Source organism: Tetrao urogallus, assembly GCF_951394365.1.
Source record: "Tetrao urogallus genome assembly, chromosome: 11".
In the NCBI taxonomy this organism is placed as follows: Eukaryota; Metazoa; Chordata; class Aves; order Galliformes; family Phasianidae; genus Tetrao; species Tetrao urogallus.
This window is the reverse complement of record NC_136824.1, coordinates 19,135,171-19,158,515: the sequence shown is the minus strand read 5'-3', so window position 1 is coordinate 19,158,515 and position 23,345 is coordinate 19,135,171. Positions and strand designations below refer to the sequence as shown.

Here is a 23,345-nt window from a genome sequence, read left to right as displayed (position 1 = left end):
TTTGTCCCTCTGTGCTGGCACTCTGTCACCCCCGGCTCTCCTCAGGGTGTGGATGTCCCCAGGCCAGCAGCCAAGTCCTTGGGGTTCTCCCAAGTGGTGCAGGAGCCTGGGTGGCAGGGGGACATCTCCAGGGCGGCATCTCCAGGGTGGCACCAGGAGGACCTCACGAGATGGGCACCTCGATGGGTGCTGCTGTCCCCAACCCAACCCTGAGCACTGCCTGGACATGGTGTCAGCAGCACCCCAACCCAGGGACATGACACCAGCCTGGGGGTGGCACTGGTGGGGGACATGAGGGGACACAGCTGTGTCATCCCATCCCTGGGGGCTTGCAGCCAGCCCCGTTTTGTACTCCAAATAAAGAGGGCTTTTGCAGACAGCCTCCTCTTGCCCTTCTCTCACATTCTGGCACTGGGGACACTGGGGACATGGGGCCAGAATAGCCAGCTGAAAATCAGATCTCCAGCTCCAAAAAGAGAGCCAAGAAGCAACAGCCACCTGCAGACCCAAAACCCAGAGGTGATATTATCCCCCTTGGTGGCGCGTCCCCAAGGCGCAACCCCCCACGTGCCCCCAAAGACATCACCCAGCGCTCCTCTTACAGCTCTTTAATAAGCAAGGGCTTCACTCGGCCGCTTCGTACAGCCACACGGAACACGCCGGAGAAATATTACACAGAATTGCACTTTATACAGAACAACGGCCTCGTTGCAGGAAGGAAGGGAGCAACATTAATTAACAAATTAATGAGAACGCACAGACGCGACGCGACAGCTCGACGGCTGCCCGTGGCGCTGGGCAGAGATAAATCATTCTCCTTTATATAATTACACTTTTTTTTTTTTTTAACTTTTTAAATTTTTTTTTTTTTAAACAGGTAAAATTCATAGAGGTGACACAGGATAATATATCCTCTTACAATACATACTTCCGTGGGTTTGGTTTTGTTTTTTTTTTTTTTGTTTGTTTGTTTTTTTCCTTTTTAACTTACACTCGGCATTCTTATAAATTACTTTAAAAAAATTTCCATTAAAAATAATAATTAACAACACGCAGCCCACGTCCTTTCCAGTAGTAAGTACATTCACTTGGTACGAGGAGCGGATCGTCATCCAAAACCAACACTGTGCCCCAGAACGGCCGCGTGTGGGCACGGGGAGCAGCAGGGTGCCGGCTTTGTGCTGGGTGGGGACCTGCTAAAACCACCCCAATTTCTGGGGGCTCATCGCTCATTGCTAGTTTAGATCCTGCCAGTGAGAGGGATATATACAAAATTTTATATATATATATATTATTACATACATAGAGGAAGGTGATGCGTCAGCTGGATGCGCCGGCCCTGCTACTCTCGTGGTGCCGGGGGGAGGTGGGTGTGGGATGGGACGGTGCTCTATTGGAGGAGACCTCGTCCTATAGACTGAGCTTCGAAGGATTGTTTTGGTGGGATTTCTTTAAATAACAAGGCCTTTCCACTAAGCGAGGGGGAGAAGTGGCTCGTCCCAACGCGGGGGGCTGCGTGGGGATGATGCGCTCCCCACATCACCGCGTGGCTTAAATCCAAAGGGAAAACAAAAACAACCACCAAGAACAAAGATTAAAATAATAAAAAGGCAAATAAATAAAACACCCCTTGAAATCACAGGCACTGGGGGCTGGGAGCGGGGGGCTGCATCACCGTGTCCCCAGTCCCAGTAAAACCAACAGAAAACATGCAGGAAGACTCAAGTTATTGGTGCTCTCCATCTTTCTGGAGGTGTTCAGGGAAAGGCGTGGAGCCCAGCCTGCCCAGAACGCCAAGCAGAAAGGGGCAGACGCAGCACCTATGGATCCCATCAGCGCCCCCAGGCTCCCAGTCTCTCCCATCCTACAGACAGGCAGCCCCCCGGCTGCAGCAGGAGCCAGCAGCCCCCATCATTAGCGAGCGCCACTCATCAGTGCTACTGCAGGCAGTGCTTCTGAGCCCTGCTAATTACAGCCCGATGGAGCAGTGGTGGAAGACGCAGTGATGGCCGGGACCCGTGCTGCCCACTGACCCCTCGCCCTGGCACAAAGTCCTTTTTGGGGCAAAATATTTAAAAAAAAAAAACAACAACAAAACACAACCAATAAAAAAAAGTATTTACAATAAACTCCAGTAAACCAGAATATAAACAGAGCTTCAAGTAAGTCCTTGATTATTATTATTTTAATACTGATGGTCTGAAAAAGAAATAAAAATAAAATAAAAAAAAACTACCACGAGAGGAGGGCACATTGGAAATAGGAAAGAACAACCAGAGCTGAGTCCTGTTGGCAGATCTCCTTCTCACCGTTCCACGCGCCCTGCAGCTCATGCACACCACGGTGCGTTCCGGCGTTCTGCTTCCCACTGCCTCCTCCTCCTCCTCCAGCACAGAGGACCCGGCACGGCGGCTCCTTCCCCGACGTCCCTCTGTCTGTCCCTCTGTCCCCGTGCCGGCCGTCCCAACCCCACACCATTGAGGCCACCGCCGAACCCGTCCCCAGCAGCTTCCGCATGGAGCGCTCATTTTGGAGCCCGAGCGGTCGGGGGATGACAGTGACGATGATGGCAATGGGGACGTCATCACCCTGGCGTCTCACACCATGAACTCGTTGCTCCCCAGCAGGACAAGCTGCTGGCCGGCGCTGCGGTCAGCATCGGGGTTCCTTTTGCGGCCCAGCCCCCCTTCTGGCGCCTCTTTGGTTTTCGGGGGGGAGTTCTTCACGCTCTTCAGTTTCTGCTTCCCCTTCTCGGGGTTGAAGGTCCCGCGCGTGGTGAACTGCGGCCGCTCGTCGCAGTGGGGCTCGGGGGGCTCGCCCAGGGCCCCCGCTCGGTAGAAGGGCGACTTGGAGTACATCTGGAAGCGCTTGCGAGGCAGGTGGGGCAGGCAGGAGGTGGACGACTGGGAGGAAGAGGAGGATGAGGAGGAGGAGACGAGGGATGGATTCGGCGTGTCCGCCACGTCTGGCCGCGTCCTGGGGTGCCGCCGCAGCCGGCCCGGCCCCTCCGCCTTGTTGGGGCGCAGGGAGCTAAGTGCTACACTTCGCTCTGCAGGACAGGGAGGCAGCAGGTCAGTAATGCGGTCCTCGGAAGCATCTGGGCTCCCCGTCTCAGCAGGGACATATAAAGCAGGGAGAGAACCCGACCCGACACAGGTGAGATGATCCCACCTCCGCCGCATCGCTCGCAAAGACATCCCGTGTCCTGGCAGTGGGAACAACAACCTGAGCACCTGGGACGCCGTGCCCAGAGAAGCGCACACCTCCTCAGCCATTCAAGAGGCAGCATGATCTACAGACCCTGGGTGTTTTAATCATTAATTAACACCAATCTCATTAATCCAACTACATTGCTCTACGCAGAGCTTTGCTGTGGAACAACTGCATTGAAAGCTGCCTGATTGCAGGTTCTACTGACTCACCTGACCGATCAGAGATGGCTCCTTCGGAGTCAAAGTTCAGGTTTTCTGAGCTGTCAGCAGTGCCGATGGAGGCTTCTGACTCGAGTGTTTCATCATCAGAGGCACGAGGCTCCAGCGTCAGCATCTCGAATGTCAGCTCCTCCCTGCAAAACCCAACTCTGTGACCCAACAGGACCCAAAAAGAGGGGAGGAAAGCAAGAGGGATGCACAGAGTCCTCCAGTTCAACCCACGAGCAGCACATCCATCCCAGAACCAACTGCCATCACGCCATCCCCAAGTTGAACTTCTAGATGCAAGGTGTGGAAGTGAGCCAAGCTTGAATTCAAGGGCAAACTCACTTCTCCTTCTGCAGGCTTTCGATCTGCTCGGTCAGCACCCTCTCCTCCTGCTGCATGGCTGCTTGCTGCTGCTCTGTCACATCCAGCTCCATGGCCTCCTCGCTGCTCACGGTCTCCTCGGGGACGTCAGACACCGAGGGCAGGCGCACGGCCACAGGGGATGTAGGGCTGGGGAAGGTGCCGCGCCGCACGCGGCCTTTGCCCTGAAGAGAAACATCAGAGTCAAGCAAGGATTATTTTGCACAGCCCATTTTTGGGGGACTCCTCCTCCCTGGCACAAAGGGATGCAATGGGATGATGCGACACAACGGCAGGTTTGAGAGGAGGAGGGTCTGCTAAGCAGGTGGGGGAAAGCGCTGCAAAAAAAACAGGTGAGGAATAGCTGGGGGACAGCAAAAAAATAGCTAATGGTCAAATAGAAGAGTCCTGCACGTTTAGTAGTATTAAAACTTCTGATTATGAAAAAGGTCTTAGATGGGAGTATCATAGATGGAGAAATATTGTGAGTGCAAATGGCCTCTGCTTTACCTTCCACAGGGTGGAAGAGAAATACTGATTTTTGGACACAAAGGATGCTGAGGAGTAGTGTGTTTTGTGGGCACGCCATGGCCATTAAAAAGCTTTTATTCTAACTGTTGCTGTAACGGAACACAACTCATCTCCTGAAGTCAGGATCCTGAACTGGTCAGAGAGTGAAAGACGAGTGGATCAACACAAAGTGCAACACGGAAAACCCAGCACTTGCCTTTGCTCCACCTACAGGCTGCCCTCTTCTTTCAAACAATCATTGTGTTTCTTGGTGAAACTGAATCCCCTTCCTGCTGCACTTTGCCTCATTCATCAGCTCACAAACAGCTTTTCTTCCCACGGGGCTACTTCAACACTGTAGCTGAGGTACCTCTTGGTCTTCCTCATAACCCACATACCCAGAACACGGGAGAAAAGCCTCCCTTTTTCACTTTGAAAGCAAAAAGCTATCAGGAATGCAAGCAGGGATCTTTCCTCAAATGGCAAAGCAAACCTATGCTGGCATCAATGGGACACGGCCCAAGTGGGAGGCAACACTGAGCACTGCTTCCTCCTGCAAGGCTTGTTAAATCCTCCAGCCCGGACAAACGCTGCTGCTCAGCACTGAGACGTGAGATTTGCTCCATTTTACCCTTTCATCTCCTGCTGTCGCACCTGGGAGATCTTTCACAAAGGAGCTTCCGCGCAACGCAGCAACGTTCTTCTGATGGCATCACGAGGCTGCTGAGCCGAGGCACAGCCACCTGAATCCTATTAGCAAAAAGCCCTGAGCTCCCAAAGATCCCCTGTGCCTCGTGTACTGCTCTCCCTGCCTATGGGGCGCTCAGCAAGCGGATGCTGCAGTGACGACATCCACGTGGGCTTTCAGCAAAGCCCTCTCCTCTCCCAGCTGCTGCAAGCGGAAAATTCCCCGGTGGGTCAGATGTGGGTTTGCTCACAGTGCTTGCGTGTCCAATGCTGGCTGGAACGAGCAGGGCGACAACACTTTCTGATGGTAAGAGCAGGGTTTGCTCTAAAAGAAGGAGCTTTCATGGTCCTATGTTTGGTCTCACTGGGCATTGTGCTGCTGCAGGGCTGCTGGGTGCCCACATCCATCCTGAGCTGCCCTGTCCATCAGGGTACAGCAGCCAGGCTGCCCAGAGCCCTTCAGTAGATGCCATATGATCACTACGGGATTCACCCACCGCAGTCAAAGCAACGGCTTCACAGTGCCTAAACGCAACCCCAGCAGGAATCGTGGATGGGAGCAATGAATCAAGGAAAGCAAAAGTGAGGAGGGCACAGAACGGAAAAAGAAAATGCAGAAGTGATGGTGAAAGCCACTTCTCACAGAGCTGCATGCAGGGGCAAAGGCACAAGCCCGGCACAGTTTGGCTGCTGCTGCTCCTGGGGGTCCCAGAGAGCCACCTGCAGGGGGACAAGACGGGCAATGTCACAGACGATGGCCGGTGGCACGGGGCTGGAATGAGCGGCGGTCACACAGAACGGAGGGACGCGGCTGGCACAGAGCGCCGTGCAGTGAATACATACCGGGATTGAACTGCGGGTTATGCTCATAAATCTAACTGCAATTAGTACGGGTTTCTGGATTAGAGAGGACATGAAAAGGAAAGCAGAAGGTTAGAGTGCACATGCCATCGTCCCTCCAAAAGAACTGTTTTTTCTTCGCTTCTGTCTTGTTTTAAACCAGGACGAGCGAGGCGGCTCTCTGCGGTATCAGTGCCAGCACATGGCCGAGCCCCAAGCTTGGCAAAATGACCCCCAGAGTTGGGTCAGACCTGCCCTGAGGGCCGCTGCAGGCAGCTCAGCCCCACAGCATGGGTCTGGATCAGGCATCTCCTGATCCCACAGCCAAAAAGCCACATGTAGCATCAGCAGCCCACCGGTGCGCTGGGGCGAGCAGGAGCCAGAGCAAGCCATCGCTCACCCCAAAGCATGGAAGCTCAATGAGATGGTTGGGGAGCCTCAGGGAGCTCAGTTTGGATTCAGGTGATGTTACTGAGCTCATCAGCAGCACAAGGAGGACAGAGCCAGTGGTTGTGGGCTGCTTCAGTCCAGGTCTCCCTTGCGTTTGTGCATGGGGTGACAGCAAGGTAAGCAGAGCCTGGATTCAACACAAATTGCTCGAATGTGCAAGATAAAGCCTGAAATGTAAACAGGAGCCTCTGAGCTCGAGTGACTGCATTTCCATCGAGCCCTCTCTCAGGCTTCTTTCCCATCGCCTTTGCTGGGTTTTTGTTTTTGCCTAATTCCCTGAAATCATGGCGAGCTGCCATGGGGCTGGGAGATGTGCTGCCTGGGGTGGGATGGTTTGGGAGGTGCAAGGGGGTGGGGAGCCTGGAATAAGCAAGGAGAGGTAAGGCAGGATTGCTTCAAGTGAAAGGAGAGGACAGGAGAGAAGAGAGGTGACTGTGTCAGAGCCAGAAAGCAGTCTGACTTTCTCTGCAGCAAGACAGATGTTCTCTGTGGCTATGATGGATGCACCACGGGAACACCTGATATCTGCCTTGGTGCAAATTCCCTTGTAAAAGGAAAGGGACACGAGTCTGTGAGCAGCAGGGGCTGGTGCAGCATCTCACCATTGACCTGCGGATCAAGGACAGGCGGCTCTTGGCTTTGTTCTCAGCAAACTCCAGGCTGTTGATGTCCTTGAGGCGAGCCTTGTATTTGTTCATCTGCTCGATGACAATGAGTTCTACACAGCTGGGAGGCAAAGAAAAGACAAAACTGGAATCAGAAAGGTTTTTATTACAGCTGTCTCCGCCTGGTGTAAAGATCTGCTCTGCTTGAGAGCTTCAGCATGCAAGGATGCGAAGAAAAAGACCAAGGAAATTCCCTAAGAAGAGCGACAGAATACACAGTTCCAAAAGTAATCTCTCCTATTTGTTTCCATGGAAAAAAGTTTCCATAGGTCAGTATTGCAGCTGGCCGTTTGATATTTTTATCAGTAATCTGGGTGAGGGGATTGAATCACCCTCAATAAATTCACCGATGACATCAAGTTGGGAGGAAGTGATGATCTGTCTGGGGGCAGGCAGGCCCTACAGAGGGATCTGGACAGGCTGCATCGATGGGCTGAGGCCAACGGGATGAGCTACAAGACCAGGGGTTGGGTCCTGTGTTTGACCATAACAACCCAAGCATTGCTACAGGCTTGGGGCAGCAAGGCTGGAAGCTGTGCAGAGGAAAAGCACTTCTGGGTATAAGTTGACAGCCAGCTGAAAATCAGCCAGCAGTGTGGAAATGATTAGGAAAAATTTATTCTCAGAAACAGTGGTAATGTGTTGGTGGAGGCTGCCCATGGAGGTGGCAGAGTCACCATCCCTGGAGGTGCTGTTACAGAAAACAGCAGATCTGAGACACATGGTTAGTGGGCATGGTGGGGATGGGTTAAAAGTTGGACTAGATGATCTCTTTAGATCTTTCCCAACCTTAATGATTCTATGAAGTTACGGCCAAGCTTAACCCAAACTGCAGCAAGCACAGAAACATTCCACATGATTATCACACACAAATGGGCAGTGCTATATGGGTCCTAACAAATGGGTCTCCAACAACAGAACAAAGATCTGGCTGTCATGAATGGGATTAACACATCAGCACAAGCTCCACTTGTTTCTGCTACGATCTGCTGGTCATTAAGGATGCAGAGAACTTGTTTTAAACCCCTGGTCTGCTTTGGCGGATCCTCCCTTTCTTAACCCCACTGACTACTGAGAGAACACGAAATACTTCACTGAGATGCAGTTAACAGGCACAGCTGTAGAGGTTTTATCATTTCCACACTAAAGCTTTTCTTACGTGGTTGTTTTACTGATGTCCTGAACGCTCTGCAGGGGGTCCGTCGTGTCGGGGCAGCGGAGGATACAGGGAGCAAAGACGATGGCCAAGGCGTTAGCTGACATTCGGTTGGTCTCTTCTTGGAGAGCAATCCTGAAGGAAAAAAAAGATTACTACAGAATCCAGGGGTGAAGGCAGCTCCTTCACCTCTGCCACTGCCGACAATGACCCACAGCTGCCCTGCCTGCCCTGTGTACCTGACCAGGTGGAAGATGAGGCGCTCCAAGGTGCTGAGATGGGTGCGTGAGAGCTGGTCAATGACCGAGTAAACTCCTCGCACCGTCTCCCTCCTCTCCTGCAGGCCTGCAGAGAACACACCAGCCTTGTTAGGGGCACTGCTGCATTCCACCTCTGTTCACTGTTTAAAACGACGCATTCTTCGTGCCTATTTGCACTACTTAAAAAGACGTAGCTGGCGAACAGGTTGGGCTTAAATGTGCTGCACAGCAATGAAAAGTCACGCTACCGAGCACAATGCTGACCTGCCTGTGGCTTTGTGTAAACAAACTCACAGCAGAACGTCAGACTCTGGGCAAATAAGACTGGGCAAAGTAAGATGATTTGGGCCCCAAATGTAAATACAGAATTAGGTACTTCAAGTAGCTCTCATTTCCCTCAGCCTGGGAACTGAAATCACAAAATGGTTTGGTTTGGAAAGGATCATAAAGAGCATCCAATTTCAACTCCCCTGCCATGGACACAGACACTTTCATAGACCAAGCTGCACAGAGTCCCATTCAGCCTGGCTGTGAACACCTCCAATGATGGGGCATCCACAGCTTCTCTAGGCAACCTGCTCCTAGGCCTCACCACTCTCAGATTTTAAACTTTCTTCCTTATATCCAATCTCAACCCACCCTGTAGCAGTGGGAAAGGACCATCGCTTACCCATCGCCCGCAGAAACTCCTCGTACAGCTCGAAAGTCATGAGAGGGTTGGGCAGATCTCGGAGCCACTGCTTGAAGACGCTGGCAATGACGTGGATGTTGTAGTCATCTAAATTCACATTATCTATGTCTGCTCGGTGAGGTCCAGCAGAGCGTTGAGAAGAAGGCATAAATAGAAGAAATAACGATCAATATTAAGCTGTAAGCAAAACCAGATTTTGGAATGGGCATTTGGTTGGAAATGCAGAAGCAGCGCTTGCTTACACCAACTCTTGCTGTTGCAGAGATTTTTCTTCCTGTGCTTTGTTTCCCCTTTTACCTGTATCGAGCCCTTGCCGCAGCTCCTTGATCTTGTTGGTGGACCCTGATTTTCTGTAGATGCCCTCTGTGTACAGCCCGTGCATTTCTATGTAGTTGATCAGCTTCTCCACCAGCAGCGGCACAGCTCGCTCCTCGCTGGTCAGCCGGGCGAGCTCCACTCCGAACTGCCGGGACGAGAGCTCAGGATCGTACTGATGGGGAAGAGAAAAATGGGAAAGGGCTGAAACGAACTGCAGAAAGCGATGTGCCAGGACCCAAAGTCATAACCACGGGGTTTTCTTTGTTCAACAACCATGGTTATGGCGCTCCTGGCCAAAGACCTAACAGCATCTGGACACAAGTGCCCAGTCCCAGCACAGGGAATCAAGACAGCACACAATGCAGTGCAGGCTCTGAAACAGGTCACAGCTCCTCTTACAACTCCTACATCTTTTCTTTCCCTACTCACGCCATCCTTCCACCAATAATGCACAGCTCGCTGCTGAAAGCAACCCCAAAAACAGGGATCCACCAAGCACAGGCAAGCCAGAGCCTTCCTACAGGAAGACCTGGAACCATCCAAGTGGAGACCCTATCATTTCATTGTCAGCTCATAAAAACTGATGCAGAGAAACAACATAGCATGAGAAGACTCTAAGCATCTTTGAGCAACCACTGAGAGCTGTTTTATTTTTAAGTTTTGTTTTTCAATAAAGGAACAAAAAAGGACTAAAAGATCAACTGAGATGAACACATCAGTACCTCCTTTGTGACATTTAACTAATGAACCCACTGCAGGCAGTTCTCCTATTGTCCTGCGAAATGTTAACAGCCTCAACTCTTCCTGTTTGCTGCATTCCTGGTGAGTGTCACTGAAGCACTGGCACAAGGAGCAGCTTCTTCTTCTGCCCCATAGAACAGTAGCATCTATCAAAGCCTGAAGGTCTCCCTGTAAAGAGGAGGCTCTGTTGCTCAGATCTCACGTCACAGGTGCAAAAGGTCTGCAAGTATGGAAGACACTGCCATATTCTTTGAAAAAAATCAGTGATTTCATGAAGCTTCCCAGATCTGTAGAGCAGAACCTCATAGAACCCAATTTGCATTCCCAATTTGCAAAGATGGACTGCCAGAAAGTGCAGAAGAAACGCCATATCAAAGCAAACACATTTAAATACATGTATACATATTCAGATTATTTCTTGGGGAAAATGTAATTACACTTTGTGGAGGCTGTACACCTGCAAAGCCTCCTGAGGGCTCATAAAGCTTTGCACACATTATTATCCTGGCTGCATTATCATTTTTTGGGGGCATAAGCAGCACGAAATAAACTATCCAAAGCAACAACAAAGAAAAAAAGCCTGATGACTCATTGTTCACTGGTGTGACCCACTGCATTCATTCACTGTCAATCATATCCTCCAACACGACCAGCAGTATTTAATTCACCTCTAATGAGCACAGCAAGTGCTTCAGCATCATCCGCCCACCCTTCACCTCTTGCTATCCCCGTCCTCGTGCCACAGCTCAGCTGTAGGGCTGCAGCTTTTTGGGGACTGAGCCCTATCAAAGCAGCGGGGTGAAGAACAACCTGTATTTTTGCCTTTTGTACTGGGAACAAAGGCATCAGCCTCGAGAAACCAAGGCTGGAGGTGCTGCAGTGGGTCCTGCTTCTGGCTGTGGGCTGCAAGAACGCCACTGGAAGCATCCTGACCTTCTGAAAACAAACATAAAGCCACGGAAGTCAAAACCGAAGTACCACTGTGACAGACACTGGGTTTTGCAAGTTCTCTTTCAAATAACACTGACTATTAAAAAATGTTATTTATTGATAGCAGCCACATTTTGAAGTCCTTGAAAACTATAAAATGAGGCAGATTTCTATCGTTCAGCATGGCTACAAGCCAGGGAACATCACTGGAGGAGGTGCTGCATGACTGGGCAGATATATATTGATGCATCACTGTATTACTAGTGAAATATGTGCAGCCACAGAAGCAGTGAATGGAGTGACCTCCAGGGAGCCCCAGTCCAACCTTCAGCTCAGCAAAGGGTTACTGCCAGCTCAGTGCTCAGTTCCGTGCCCATAAGTGTTCATTAAAAAAAGGGGCTGTACGAGACTGGGATCACAAGTAGAAAGGTATTCAATGAGAAAAAAGGAATGAGAGGAGCTTACCTTTTTGGAGCACTTGGTCGTGGTTTTGAGACAGCACTTCTTGTGACAAGCGTATTTACATACTGCAGCAAAGAAAAAATTGCACTCAATAATCCAAAACTTCAGACCTCTGCAGAAATGTGAATTAAGTAATTCTTCTTAGGGCTGGGAGGTCAAAGGCAAGGCAAATTTGCATTTTTAGGGGTCAATTCTGTATTAGATTCACTCCAATGATAAAAAAAAAATTAAGCCTTTCATTTTAAAGGCTCTATATTTAAGTCCCTGAAGCATTAAAAAAACCTGACAGATCAACTCAGAAAACAATCCATGAGTCACTCTGAGCTATCAGACATGGATATACTCAGAGACTGGAAATAGCACCTAATTTGTATTCTTCCTGCACTGGATACCAGCCTGAAGCACCACAGGGTGGCTATTTCTAACCTAATTGAAGAATCAATGGAAAAAAAACCAACAAAATAAGATCTCAACCTTGCCTGTTTCTTCATCTCCACTCTCCTGATTTACCCCAAAGTCCAAGTGCCTGCAGGTCAAATTCTCCAAGCCCAATGATGGCCACAAGACTCTCAGGCATTCATCCCACAGAGTGCAGTTGTAGGGCATGTGTGCCATACCTGTCACAGAACCTTACCATCCCTTCTTAAAGTACTTACAGGTGGTTTGAATGGTTTCAAATCATGAATTATGACTTGTTAAATAAAGCTCCCAAGCACAACACCACTGTATATTCTGGAAGGAATGGCAGGATGAACTCACCGGGTGACTTCAGAAATCCTTAAGGTTTGTCTCATAACCTATTCTAATGTGAAAAACCCCAAACATTTGACAGTGGGGTTGTCCAAAACAATTGAAAAACCCTTTCAGAGCCCCAAACCCCGTGACTGTAATATAAGCATATTAATATAATCTTAATTATATTTTAATTAAGATAATTAAGCAATGTAAGCAAATAAAAAAGTCAAATAGAGCACACTTACATTTACAAACAGAAGCTCTGTCCATTATCCAGATCAAGGAGGAACAATATTCACAGTAGGTGGGGATGCTGTACTGAGTTGCTTTGAAAATGTGCCCATTGTGCTCTTCGACCTGCGACGAGAAAGATTTGACTTGGTAGTGAGAAAAAGACTGGAGACTTCAGAATGGGGAACCCAATGGGGGCAGCTCTCCAGCATGGGCTCCTACATAGAACCACTGTGCTATTTCTCTTTTCTTTTTGGACCAATAACCCTGCAGCAGCTCAGAAATCCAGCCTGTATGGAAACAAATCTTCATCAAGCAGTTTAGAAACCAGCTGCATTCAACTCGTCAAGCTCTCCATTTTGAGGAGCTCTTCTATGCTTCTATGGCCCTTTTTCCTTTACGTCTTTCCCAGTGCCATTACATCCTTCAAGACAAGAGCTCTGTCAGATACACATCTGGTCTTGACTAACGCGGGACGTGTTCTCATAGAACAACCTACAGCAGTCCTTGATCTGAAGAGCAGTGCTGCTTTACAGCCTGCTGTTTTAACCTACAGCCGTTCACAGGCAAACCAAATTCACCTTGTCCATCTCCCTAGCACCTTTTCGAGGGTGCACGCTCACTAGATGAGACACTGGGATCTCACCACAGCACATATCATTAGCAGCAATCTTATCAGATGCAGCTCTGGCCACAAGGACTGGTTCTTACACACAGGCCCAGGGTGCTCAACTCACCACATCCGCTTCTTTTTTCCTTCTCTTTTTTCGTTCCGTTTTTGGCACCTGGTATTAAAAGAGATTTGAGCATGTTAATGGATGATCCCCACAAGGAAAGCATGCACAGCTCTTACACGTGACTTTTTCCACCTCTTTCCAGCCCCGTCCTGCCCTGCACTCCAAGGAGCACTCCTGCAAGGGACCACCCTACTTTCAGAAATCCCCTAGCCAACTGTCACCATCTTCATCTCAGAGCTGGGATGAGCTGCTACTCTGGCTCCATGTCCAGCACCTGTGACCTAAAGCATTCGATCCCAAGTAAGACACCCAAGGGCACAGCACTGCAGCCAGAGCCCTGGAAGAAATCCTATGCGGAGAGCCTGAGGACTCAGAGCAGATCAAAGATGGGACATCTGCTCTCCTTGATGCGCAAGAAACACCATCTTCCAAGACCCCGGGATGGTCCTTGCAGACAAAAGGGAGGAGAAAGCGAGGAGGTCAGGTTTGTGGAGGAACACTGACTGCCTGAACTCAGCCCCTGAGGTCACTACCCACATACCCTGCTCCCAAAGCCAGACCAAGAGTGATGCATGTGGTCACTGGTGCTCAAAGAGCCTAGGAAAGCCCAAGAGAAAACAGCACATTGTCTTTACTCATCTCTCAAAGATCTGAGCTGCCTTCCCACCCATAGATAGCTGAGGATTGGCCCTGGAGACAAGGTCCACATGCTGGCAGTGGAGAAGGCCTAGTTCATCCCAGATAAGAACCTGGGTTTGCTGAGCCCAATAAAACAACACCAGTGAATCAAGCCTTGTGTGCCTGCTTACATGGCCCACCTCAGCTCACAACACAAGAGAAGACAACAGACCAGGTGTCTGAGTGTGACTCTGCAGAAAGATAGCTCCAGAAAATGCTGAGTACCTTCACTGCAGTGTAGTCCAGGGGTTTGTACTCTATCATATATTCATCCAGGAAGACTTTGAATGTATTGACCCAGACTTTAACTGGAGACTCGCTCCAGTCCCTCTGTTCAAGCCTCATGGTCTTCTCAAGAATCTGCTCAAATAAGGCATACAGGTCCTTATAGCGGATGCTTTTCCCATCATCCATCTGTTACAGAAACAGAAGGGGAAAAAAAAGAAATTTTTATTCATATTAAGCTGCCTTCTCTGCTCCAGGCAATTATTTCAGTCCAAATGGCTTTTAACTCACTGCATTTCTCAGATGTTCACAACTCACAACTTTAACACACAGGTTTCCAGACCACTTGGGTGGCAGAGAGCTGTTTACTGACTTATTGTCATTTCCCATTCAGCTGAAACCCATTCTACTTTCCAGTGGACCTGAAATCTTCACCTGAAGTACGCTGAGTTAAGGAGGAAGGGCAATTCCAAATTTACAGCTTCGTGGGACTGAACATAAATGAAGAGCATCTTCCCTTTAGGACAAGCAGATCAGGAATCGAAGGCCTGGTGACATCCCTACCAGCAGAACTCAAAGCATCTCCTGGAGATGCTGCCACGTGCTGCCCGCTCACTCACCGCTAACGCTGAGGAGTAAAAGCTGAAGATGTTTTGCCGGAATTCCTTCAGTGCTTTCTTGAACACAACATCCACCAGAGTGTCCTTCTTGCTGTCCTCATTATCCAGCTCATTCATCTGGGAAACCAAAGGGCGTTATGCACCAACGTGACTTTTGCTGTGGCACTACGTAAGACGGAGCGCCGCTAACGAGCAGCTGCCCCACCACCAGCAGATGATGACAACATGCGGCTGCAAGGCAGTTTCTCCTGCACACAAACTCAGAATGTGGAAACACGAGTGCTTCCCTGGAGCCTTCAACTCTTGCCCTCCCGAGTCTCCCATTTCTGATGCCGTTAGGGGCAGCTCAAAGCAGTGGAAGCGCCAGAGCTGCTGTGCTCATGTGAGATGACCATGCCATATGTGCACAGTGTGCCTGCCCTTTGTCCCAGGCTGGCCCTGGCACATGCTGTGCACTCTTAGCAGCTTTGGGAATGCAACTAAAGCTTTCCCCTAGATGGATTATTAGCATTGCTACTGCTGCTTCCACGATAACATCGCTCTGCCGCCGCCGCCTGCTCTCAGAGCTCTCTGATGATTTAACTGGAGCACCAACGGCAGGCGTTACCTTTTTCAGGAGAAACTCATCCATGCTCTTCAGGTCGCTCGCGCTGGTTATGATCTGCAGCGAGTCGTTCTGCCACTGCACAGGCTCCAGAGCCACGCTGCTGATTTTGACGCTACGTTTGCGTTTCACTTTGGGAGAAGGCTCTTTGTTCTCCTTAAATTCCTTTCGGTAGATTCCTGACAGCTCAGGGCTCCGCGGCGGCGTCAGATGGTGAGGACCCAACTCTAGGGGTAATAATTAGAAAAGGAGAGACAGAAAAAAGCACAGGTTAGCTGACATGCTCTCTGCCTGGCCGGCAATGCTGCGGCAGTATTTGTTTGGTATTTGACTCCACTGGAGTTCTGCAGTGCGTTTTGTTTTTCTGCATCTCCTGAATTAGGTGAGATGAAGCATGAATCAATAAAAATGCTTCTTCCTGTGTTTTATGTAGGACCTGAAAGAGAAGCAGGGCTTGTTTCAGGCAGTAATAAAAACCTGTGGCAGCTGATGAACTCTCAGTAAGTGAAAAATGATGCATCGTTTCCCAGAGCTGTACCGACAGCCAAGGTAACACAAAGGGAAAACAGTTCTGTCACCAAAATAAGGAGACAGGAGGAGAAAAGTACTGTGTGGTGCTTGTAGGAAGATTAAATGTCACTTCTCCATTGGTTACTTCCTCTGTCAAGAGGGAAAACATCTGTCACTGTCCAGACGGCTGCCGAGAGGATTAGCTCCAGGGCAGGAGATGGAGCTGCTGGTGACGGCACACAGCTGGCTTTGGGGCTTGGGGAGAGAGGTTTGTCCTCTGCCCTTGTCCTCTGCCTCCCAGACTGAAGAGACAATTCCTACTTCTAAAGCTACACAGAAATTGTGAAAGAAATAACATCTGCTTTGGATCGTATTGCACAGTATCTCTTTTGAGTGCTTTCCGAATCCCTCCAGATCTGTTCTGGATCCCAGTTTCTACCTTTCCTGCCACAGGGTTGATGTAACTCCTGAAGTCAACAGAAGCAAAGCAGCATGTCCCTCCCATCTGTGCCATTTCCCAATTCATTTCCCTACAGCAGCCTCACACAGATCACACAATCATGTCTGAAACTCCAATTTACAGATACTTCAGGCCTACAGACAAACATATTTATCATAGAATCACAGGATGGCCTGGGTTGAAAAGGAGCACAGTGCTCATCCAGTTCCAACCCCCTGCTGTGTGCAGGTCGCCAACCAGCAGCCCAGGCTGCCCAGAGCCACATCCAGCCTGGCCCTGAATGCCTGCAGGGATGGGGCATCACAGCCTCCTTGGGCAGCCTGTTCCATCACCACCCTCTGGCTGAAAAAATTCCTCCTCATATCCAACCTAAACCTCCCCTGTGTCAGTTTAAAACCATTCCCCTTGTCCTAACACCATCCACCCTCACAAACAGCCGTTCCCCCTCCTGTTTATTTGCTCCCTTCAAGCACTGGAAGGCCACAATGAGGTCTCCTCGGAGCCTTCTCTTCTCCAAGCTGAACAATCCCAGTTCCCTCAACGTTTCCTCATAGGAGAGGTACTCCAGCCTTCTGATCATCTTAGTGGTCCTCCTCTGGACCCGCTCCAAGAGCTCCACATCCTTCCCTTCTACGTCTTTACCCACATCACCATGAACTGGGTTACCTTAATGGCTACGTAAATCCAGACTCCCAACAGCTACAGCTTTCACCTCTGCTATGACAGCAAAAGCAGTATCTGTGCCACTACAACACACTGCTGCCTGCTCACCCACCACTCACCTTCGCCAAGCTGCAGGCCAGCAGCCACCTCTCTGCTGGGCACCTCCTGCTCAGCATACAGCTCCAGCAGTTCAGACTGCGTGGCAAGCTTCTCCCGGGGGGTCTTCTTCTCCCCCTGCTTTCCCTTCACCCAAAATCTCATCTTGGCTCGTTGAGACCTGCAAACAATTTGCGGGAAGAGGAACTGCCTTAACTAGGGAAGTGTCCTTCGGCTCAAAATTACCCAACGCCTCCCAGACCTTCACGTCCCTTTAGGAGTTAAATTTATATGATAGCCCCTTGGCAAATCTGCACGATTGCAAGCTCATGGTCATGTACAAAACATGCAATCGGTGATTACGGCTGGTTGAATCAAAACCACTGAGCTGAGGACCAGCAGGGTTCAGGGATGCAGAAGGGCCCGGGACAGGCTTGTCCCATGTTCCTTACCTCCCATCAGGGGCAAGGGGCTTCTGTGTGGCTGCCAGCTTCCCAATCTCCCCCTGAGACATGGTTTTGTGAAGCTTTGGTTGGCCATCCCCCGAGGAGAACCGCTGAACTGTCTGTAATGATCCAAGGGTGAACTATTAGGAAATGACACCGCTCTCGGAATGCCAGATAATGCTTTTTCTTAAAGCAAAAGTTGAAGATTTTATCTGTAATGACTGAAAAACACACCTTTATTTTTATCTGCTATAGTCCTAGCTACAACTGCAACTACTGAAGTATATAAGGATTTCTAAAGCAGTACAGTTCTTCATTCCTGCTTTGAGGTCTACCTTCTCTTTAGTAACAAATGCAGAAAGCCAGTGTGCCCCAGGCCACAGGTTTGTCACCAGCACAGAGCTGGGCAGCTCTGCATTCAATTAGAGCCCATTAGCACGATCGTTAGCCAACCCAAGCTGATTTGTGGTGCTCCCAAACCTCCCGCATGGATCCCTCCCAGCAGAGCCTGCCTTCAGCTCCCATACAAGACTTTGCAGAAGGGAACAAAAATAGGAATCCAAAGACTTTGTGCCAAGGACACATTAAGATGGATCCTTTAGAAACATTAAACAGCTTTGATATGAAAGATCCCTGCTTTCATCACCACTTCAAGAGTCATGGGATAATTTCCTAAGGGCAAAGTGAATTTGCAATAATTAACGGAATTCCACAAACAATAAATTACAAATTATTATTTCACACTGTACAGTGATTTTGCACTATTTCTATTGTCTTGTGCCTGGGAAGAGACAGGGCAAGAGATGGTGCATTTCCTCCTCTCCCTGGGAGAGGCCTGAGCTGAGATGCTTAATGACCTGCAGTTGCTATCCAAAAATCGTGTCCCAAGAGGCAGAACAAACAGAGATGTTACTTTCCTATCTCTCTTTTCATGTGCTCACAAGGCTTTCCCCACTGTTATGTGAGCCACACCATTTGTCTTGGGAAGCATTCCTGAGATCTCCCTTTGGTTTGCCCAGCACAGAGGAGGAAGCCACCTAAAAGGCAGTGTGGCCCAGAAACATTCTGACCACGTTTATAAAAACAGCAACTTTTGCACTTATTTTCCATGGCAGCTGTGACTGGAGGGGGGACTTCTGGGAAGCAGGGAATCAGGCTGTGACGTGACTTGGAGGTATCTTCTTTAGCTTTCCCTTAACCTGGATTCCCAGCTGGATGCATTGTGTTTTTAAGCATTCCCCCCCCTTTTTTTTTCCTATTAAAAACACTCATATAAAATTCTGCAATACGTGGGCCTCACCAATCTCCAGTTCATTCCTCACCCTGCACTAACCTCCTTGCCAGCCAGGAGATGGCAGCACACAAGGCAAAACTGCCATTCTTGTTCCTCTTGTGAGTGATACCATCTCAGTGATGATCCCATGTAGTGGTGTAGAGATATAAGGCAAAAAAAGACCTCACAATCCACGGAATGGATTAGACACGTCAGGACAGAGAGAAAGTTCTCTGTTAAATTCTGCTAAAAGGTCTTTCTATGAAGCAAAACACAGCAGGGTCATCACTGCCTGCTGGATGCTAATAGATGGGGCCTGGAAATGATCCTCACCTTTACCAGCATGGAACAAAACCGTGTGGGGAAGAAATGCTCCCTGGCATCGGTGCCTATGAGGGCACGGGTGGAAGAGGCACACAGCCTCACTGCTAAGGCTCACAGTGACTTTGTGGCCTTTCTTTTGTCACACCTAGGCACCTCTGGGACCGCATGCTTCCCTGCAAAGCTTTCATAGGGAGATGGTCCCTACCTGTAATCTCACCAGTACCACCATGTATCTCCCTGCTCTGCCTCTATTTTTGGTCTGTTTCAGCTAAGTGTTTCCTCAGCTAGCACTGCAAGGCTCTGAGAGAGGACTGAAGGCATTTTTGACACTGATCCTTTTGTCTGAGGGACTCCTCCAGCAGAAGGGCCAGATCCTTGCCTGGGAAACATTCCTCACCCTGGGTGCACCACAAAGCATGAAGCCAGGAGTCTGCAATCATCCTGTGGAGGAAGAGGGAACCCCATTTTTTCCTCCAAAAGCACAACCTCTATTTTGCTTGCCATTTTGCAAATGAGATGATTTGTCCCAGCAGGCAGCAGTGCTGCATGCTGCACTGAAGGGCTTCCTAAATCTTGGGACAAGAGCTCTTCTGTCACAGCTGGCTCTTCAGGATCAGTGGGTATCAGGCTGCTGTTTGTCAATTTGTGGCTTTAGGATGGAAGTTGGAGCAAAATACATCACTGCTTCAATCTAAAAGGCACTTGGGCTCCCTGCAGTCAGCAGTACCTTAAGCAGCCACCTAATATACTGGTGCACCTCGGGCTGTGGCCCTGGCTGATGATGCTCATGGTCTTCGCTGCCCTTGGATTTAGGCCTGGAGCATCAGTGCCTGGTGAGCCACCACTGCCCCAAAAAAACAAGGGGTAACACAGTGCCAGTAGAGTGCTAGTGCAGAGTCACCCTGTGCTCAGCTGTGCAAGGTTACACGTGCTCAGACACCAAGCAGCACATCAAAAGAGGCCTTTGGGAAAGCTGCAGCCAGGGGCAGGATCTGTATGAATAAGCCATTTACCAGAACAACAACTAGACTGCATATGGAGACGGCTGGACGCGCCTTCATGTGAGTATCACAAGGCACAATAGATATGGCCACATGCATATCCCCTGCTTGAACCCAAGGTGCACCACTCTGCTCTATTTTAGGCTGCTTCATCATCTGCAACACCCAGCTGGGCTCTACTTATAAATACAAATAAGCAGTCCCTAAATTTTGCTGCTTTCAAGAGCTCTCCCTTAATGGTGTGGTGATCCTGACACAGAGAAGCCAAAGAGCTGGTGCCAAACCTGCAATACAGAATACAGACGGAAACACCGTACGTGGGGCCAGGACACACAGACACAGGATACACTGCACACACAGCTTTACGAGTAGGGTTTGCTAGAAAGCAGAACTCAACCCCGCAATGTAGAACTGCTGTCTGACCCACAGTTAGAGCCAGGGACAGAGCACAGAGAAAAGAGATACAGGAGGAGAGATGAGACACAGCTGGCACTACTGCTACTTGCATGCAGTGAGAGCTGTTAACCCAGGTAAGCAGAGTCCCAGCAGCACCTCTACGTGAGCCAGCTCCCTCCCAGGGATGGAGTTTTCCAAGTACCTTGCTCAGCAGAGACTGCCAGTGGGAAAGACTTCTACAGCTAAAAAACAAAGCTTTGTAACAGGGTAGCCTCCAGGAACACAGCAGGACACTTGACCCAGACCCTCGCCATGCTTTGAGCTGCTGCTTCCAGCATTTCCAAGGACCTGGTCCACTGCCATCTGAGCAGCCAACAAGACTGTGGCAGAAGGAAATCCAGAGGGAAATGCTGGCATTTAACTTCACCTTGGAGAATTCTGTTGCCTTCACCTTACCAAGACTCCCTTGGACAAAAGCACATCAGCACGCATTGAGCATCTGGGACAGCCTTCAGGCAACATAGCTTTCCTGGGCTCCTCAGATGGTTTCAGACCTGCACCTCCCAGTTTGGCTTCTTGTTCCTATTTTCTCCCCATTTAAAGGATCTTTGATTCTTTCAAGTTAGTATCTTCTCACCCTCCCTTTCTCATCGTGTCTTCAAATCCACAGTTTGAGTGAAAGCAAGGGGGCAGGATGGAGGCACTGCATCTGCAGGGGCATGCTTACTTCAGCTGACTTCTCACCAAATGAGGGGGAAAAAACTGGTTCTGACACAAGTCCTATGTAAAATTCTCCCTTTCCTGTTACAAAAGCAGGGAGATGGACTAAGGGGCAGCTGAGTGAGTTCGGTTTGAAGAGTTGTGCCTTTCCATCACGTTCCTGCCTGACAGCACTAGAGGTATTCCTGCCTCAAAAGACAAGATTTTATCAGGACAATTTGAATTTTTCACCCTTCCTGGTTAGGAAATTATCCTGGGGAAAAAAAACGTGTATAATAAAAGCTGCTAACAGAGAAGTCAAAAAAGCCCTCCTTAGCTTTCCTGACAAAGGCAGATTTTAAGATCACACGAGATATTTGCTGTGGCAACACCACAAAATGGGCACAAAATGAAAAGCCAATCCTGCTTGTAGTTTTGTTTTTATGCTCTATCCCACATCCATCCCTGGAGTTGGAGCATACGAGTGAAGCCATGTGAGCACTTACACATGAGATGGTCACTGCCTTGTGCTCATCCAACGTCTACGTGGGCAGCACAGGCACCTCAAGCCACAGGAAAAGTGGGCAGAGTAGCAAGGGGCTGTCCTCTTGCACCCCCCAAACCTCTCAGTCACTGCCACCCCTCCTGGACAGAGTCACTAAGGTGTTTTTAAACACGCTGTGTTTTTATTGCCCAATTCACAGGTTTTTACTTTCTCTAAGATACTCTCGGCTGACATTTGCCCAATAATTGAGGACTGGACAACCCTCGATAACCCAACTAAGGATACCAAATCAAAAGTGCAAGGTTTATATTTTTTTCCTCATTGTCTCTTGCTTTTCTGGCCAATGTTTGCCTTGCTCTTTTTCTATGCATACGCTTTGCTAGAGCCAGTGGGATCCCAGGCACTTCGTAATGGAGGGAATCCTGGCGAAGCAATGAACAAACAAAAGGTAAAGCCGCTCTCCAACCAAGCCAGCAAACATCACCATGGTGGAGAGAGAATGAAATAATATCCCCTTCTGTTTCGTATGCGTTTCTGCTGTGTTCTCTGAGTTTACCCATCTACAACGTCCGTGTGAGTGGGAGAAGAAGCAGCGTAGGATCCGTGCAGCCAAGGTTAGCAAAGAAACGCTCCCGCAGATCTCGCTCCCTCTTTTCTCCTATTCCCCAGCAAGTTGTAAAATTACCATTTCGGAGTCACTGTAACAGGCCTGGCCGAGCCGGGCCGCAGGCCCTGCCTCAGGGTGAGGAGGTAGGTCAGAGGAGAGGAGGAACTCAAAATTGCCATCGTAATCATCTTCCTCCGTATCCCCCTCCCCATCAGCAAAAGTACCTCTAGTCAAGAAATCGGAGCGCGTCCGCGCCATGCGGGCTTTCTTTTTATGGGTCGGTCTGGGAACCTGCTTGACCAAATGATAAAACATAACAACAGAAATAAAAGTTTGTAAAATGAAAATGTAAAAATAAAAAAGGAGATTCTACTGAAGCCTGGCAACGCAGCGCAGCTCAAGTACGGTCTGAGGAACACTGCACTCCACGGAGGACACACGTTACTACACGTAGTGCAAAAACGACCAGCAAAAACAAAAGCCAAGACAGCACAGAGGAACTGGGACAATAATGGATGTTACTTAAATGGACAATAAACCAAACAAGACAAGACTGCGTGCTACAGTGTTTGCCATCAGGACTGCGAGATCCTTGTCATCCAGAGCAATTCAGAGCTGCTACACTTAACGCTATGGGGGCTTTTTGCCAAGAGAAAGTGTGAAAGTTGCCTTTGTGTGACATCCCCACCCCCAAGTACAGCAGTCTCTGTGCTTTACATTTGAGGGAAAATTGGCAAAATAAGGGTTTGGGAGTTTTCTTCCCCTTTTTCAACCATAAGAGAAAATAAGAAAGCAGCAGCTCACCTCTCCTCGGCCAGACCCAGGCATCTTAAATGGCTTCCGAGCCAGCTCACCCTTGGGGAGGCATTGATGGCTTGCTTCCCTGCTGAAAGGCAACAAAACAGAGACGTTTCATTCTTTCCTAAAAGCCTTCCCCCCGTGCCAGCACAGCTCTCAGCAACGCAGACGGACACAGCCCAAGCAAAATCGCAGTTGGAGGTCACAGATTTTCAGAATTCTTTAGGGTTTGACTTAATGCTGAAGAA

The 23,345-nt window shown here is 49.4% G+C and overlaps 1 protein-coding gene across 1 annotated transcript in view; it reads right to left on the bottom strand.

The window, feature by feature from the left end:
• Positions 1–2,597: 2,597 nt before the first annotated feature.
• Positions 2,598–23,345, bottom strand: part of MYO9A (myosin IXA) — a gene marked incomplete at both ends in the record, with an annotated part of 131,334 nt that continues 110,586 nt past the window's right edge. The window contains 19 exons of the mRNA XM_079540626.1: positions 2,598–3,049; positions 3,423–3,565; positions 3,762–3,964; positions 5,820–5,873; positions 6,869–6,992; positions 8,091–8,222; positions 8,327–8,432; positions 9,018–9,146; positions 9,336–9,528; positions 11,493–11,554; positions 12,470–12,581; positions 13,193–13,240; positions 14,096–14,284; positions 14,716–14,832; positions 15,323–15,546; positions 17,072–17,229; positions 17,501–17,613; positions 22,378–22,590; positions 23,104–23,185. Of these exons, the coding sequence (XP_079396752.1) occupies positions 2,598–3,049; positions 3,423–3,565; positions 3,762–3,964; positions 5,820–5,873; positions 6,869–6,992; positions 8,091–8,222; positions 8,327–8,432; positions 9,018–9,146; positions 9,336–9,528; positions 11,493–11,554; positions 12,470–12,581; positions 13,193–13,240; positions 14,096–14,284; positions 14,716–14,832; positions 15,323–15,546; positions 17,072–17,229; positions 17,501–17,613; positions 22,378–22,590; positions 23,104–23,185 (2,854 nt within the window). The remainder of the gene's footprint in view (positions 3,050–3,422; positions 3,566–3,761; positions 3,965–5,819; positions 5,874–6,868; positions 6,993–8,090; positions 8,223–8,326; positions 8,433–9,017; positions 9,147–9,335; positions 9,529–11,492; positions 11,555–12,469; positions 12,582–13,192; positions 13,241–14,095; positions 14,285–14,715; positions 14,833–15,322; positions 15,547–17,071; positions 17,230–17,500; positions 17,614–22,377; positions 22,591–23,103; positions 23,186–23,345) is intronic.